At 37.4% G+C, this 727-nt stretch overlaps 1 protein-coding gene across 1 annotated transcript in view; it reads left to right on the top strand.

The window, feature by feature from the left end:
• LOC119590813 (PAX-interacting protein 1-like) overlaps positions 1–727 on the top strand; it is a gene marked incomplete at its 3' end in the record, with an annotated part of 13,844 nt that overhangs the window by 3,859 nt on the left and 9,258 nt on the right. The window contains 1 exon segment of the mRNA XM_037939550.1: positions 458–642. Coding sequence (XP_037795478.1) covers positions 458–642 — 185 coding nt within the window.

Here is a 727-nt window from a genome sequence, read left to right on the forward strand (position 1 = left end):
TTAAGGACCATATGATTAACTATGGAAAAAAAAAAATCTACATTCTGTATTATTCTGCAATAGCAGAACAGTATTGAAAAGGACAATTAATATTTTAAATTGCATTTGGCAGGCATTGATAAAAGGTATGTTTTGGTGATACACTATTAAATGTATTATATCAGTGGTGATGGGATTACAGCCCCCCAAACCTAAAGCTGCGTGCGGTCAGAAGCTTGAGGAACATATTTACCTTGCTGTTTGGTTGCAGCATACACAAATTACCAGTACACATTGGAGGAGCTGTAACTCCTTAGCTGCCAGAATCAAATAAGCAAACAACTTTATATTGCACACAACCTAGAGATGGCTGACTGCACATGGCTAGCCACCCATCATTCAACTTTGGCTCATTATGGTAAGAATAGTTGATCACAGTCAATATTGGGTTAATTTATTTCCTTTTCTTCCTTTGTAGGTTTTAAAGCTGTTGACAGATGGAGGGGCCAAGCAAGATGCACACATCACAGATTTCATGACCCATCTTATCACAGGAGAAGATCCCAATGAGAATGATGTTGGTGTTGTAAAAGATATATACGAGAAACCTGTTGTTACGCAGCGATGGGTCATACTGTCAGTCAAGTGTGGGAAGCAACTGCCGTATCCTTTATTTGTGTCATTATTTTTTACATATTTTTATATGCATGAATCACACAAGGATTTTGTTTTGTTTAACTGCTGTGTG

This window comes from Penaeus monodon, chromosome 27, assembly GCF_015228065.2.
Source record: "Penaeus monodon isolate SGIC_2016 chromosome 27, NSTDA_Pmon_1, whole genome shotgun sequence".
In the NCBI taxonomy this organism is placed as follows: domain Eukaryota; kingdom Metazoa; phylum Arthropoda; class Malacostraca; order Decapoda; family Penaeidae; genus Penaeus; species Penaeus monodon.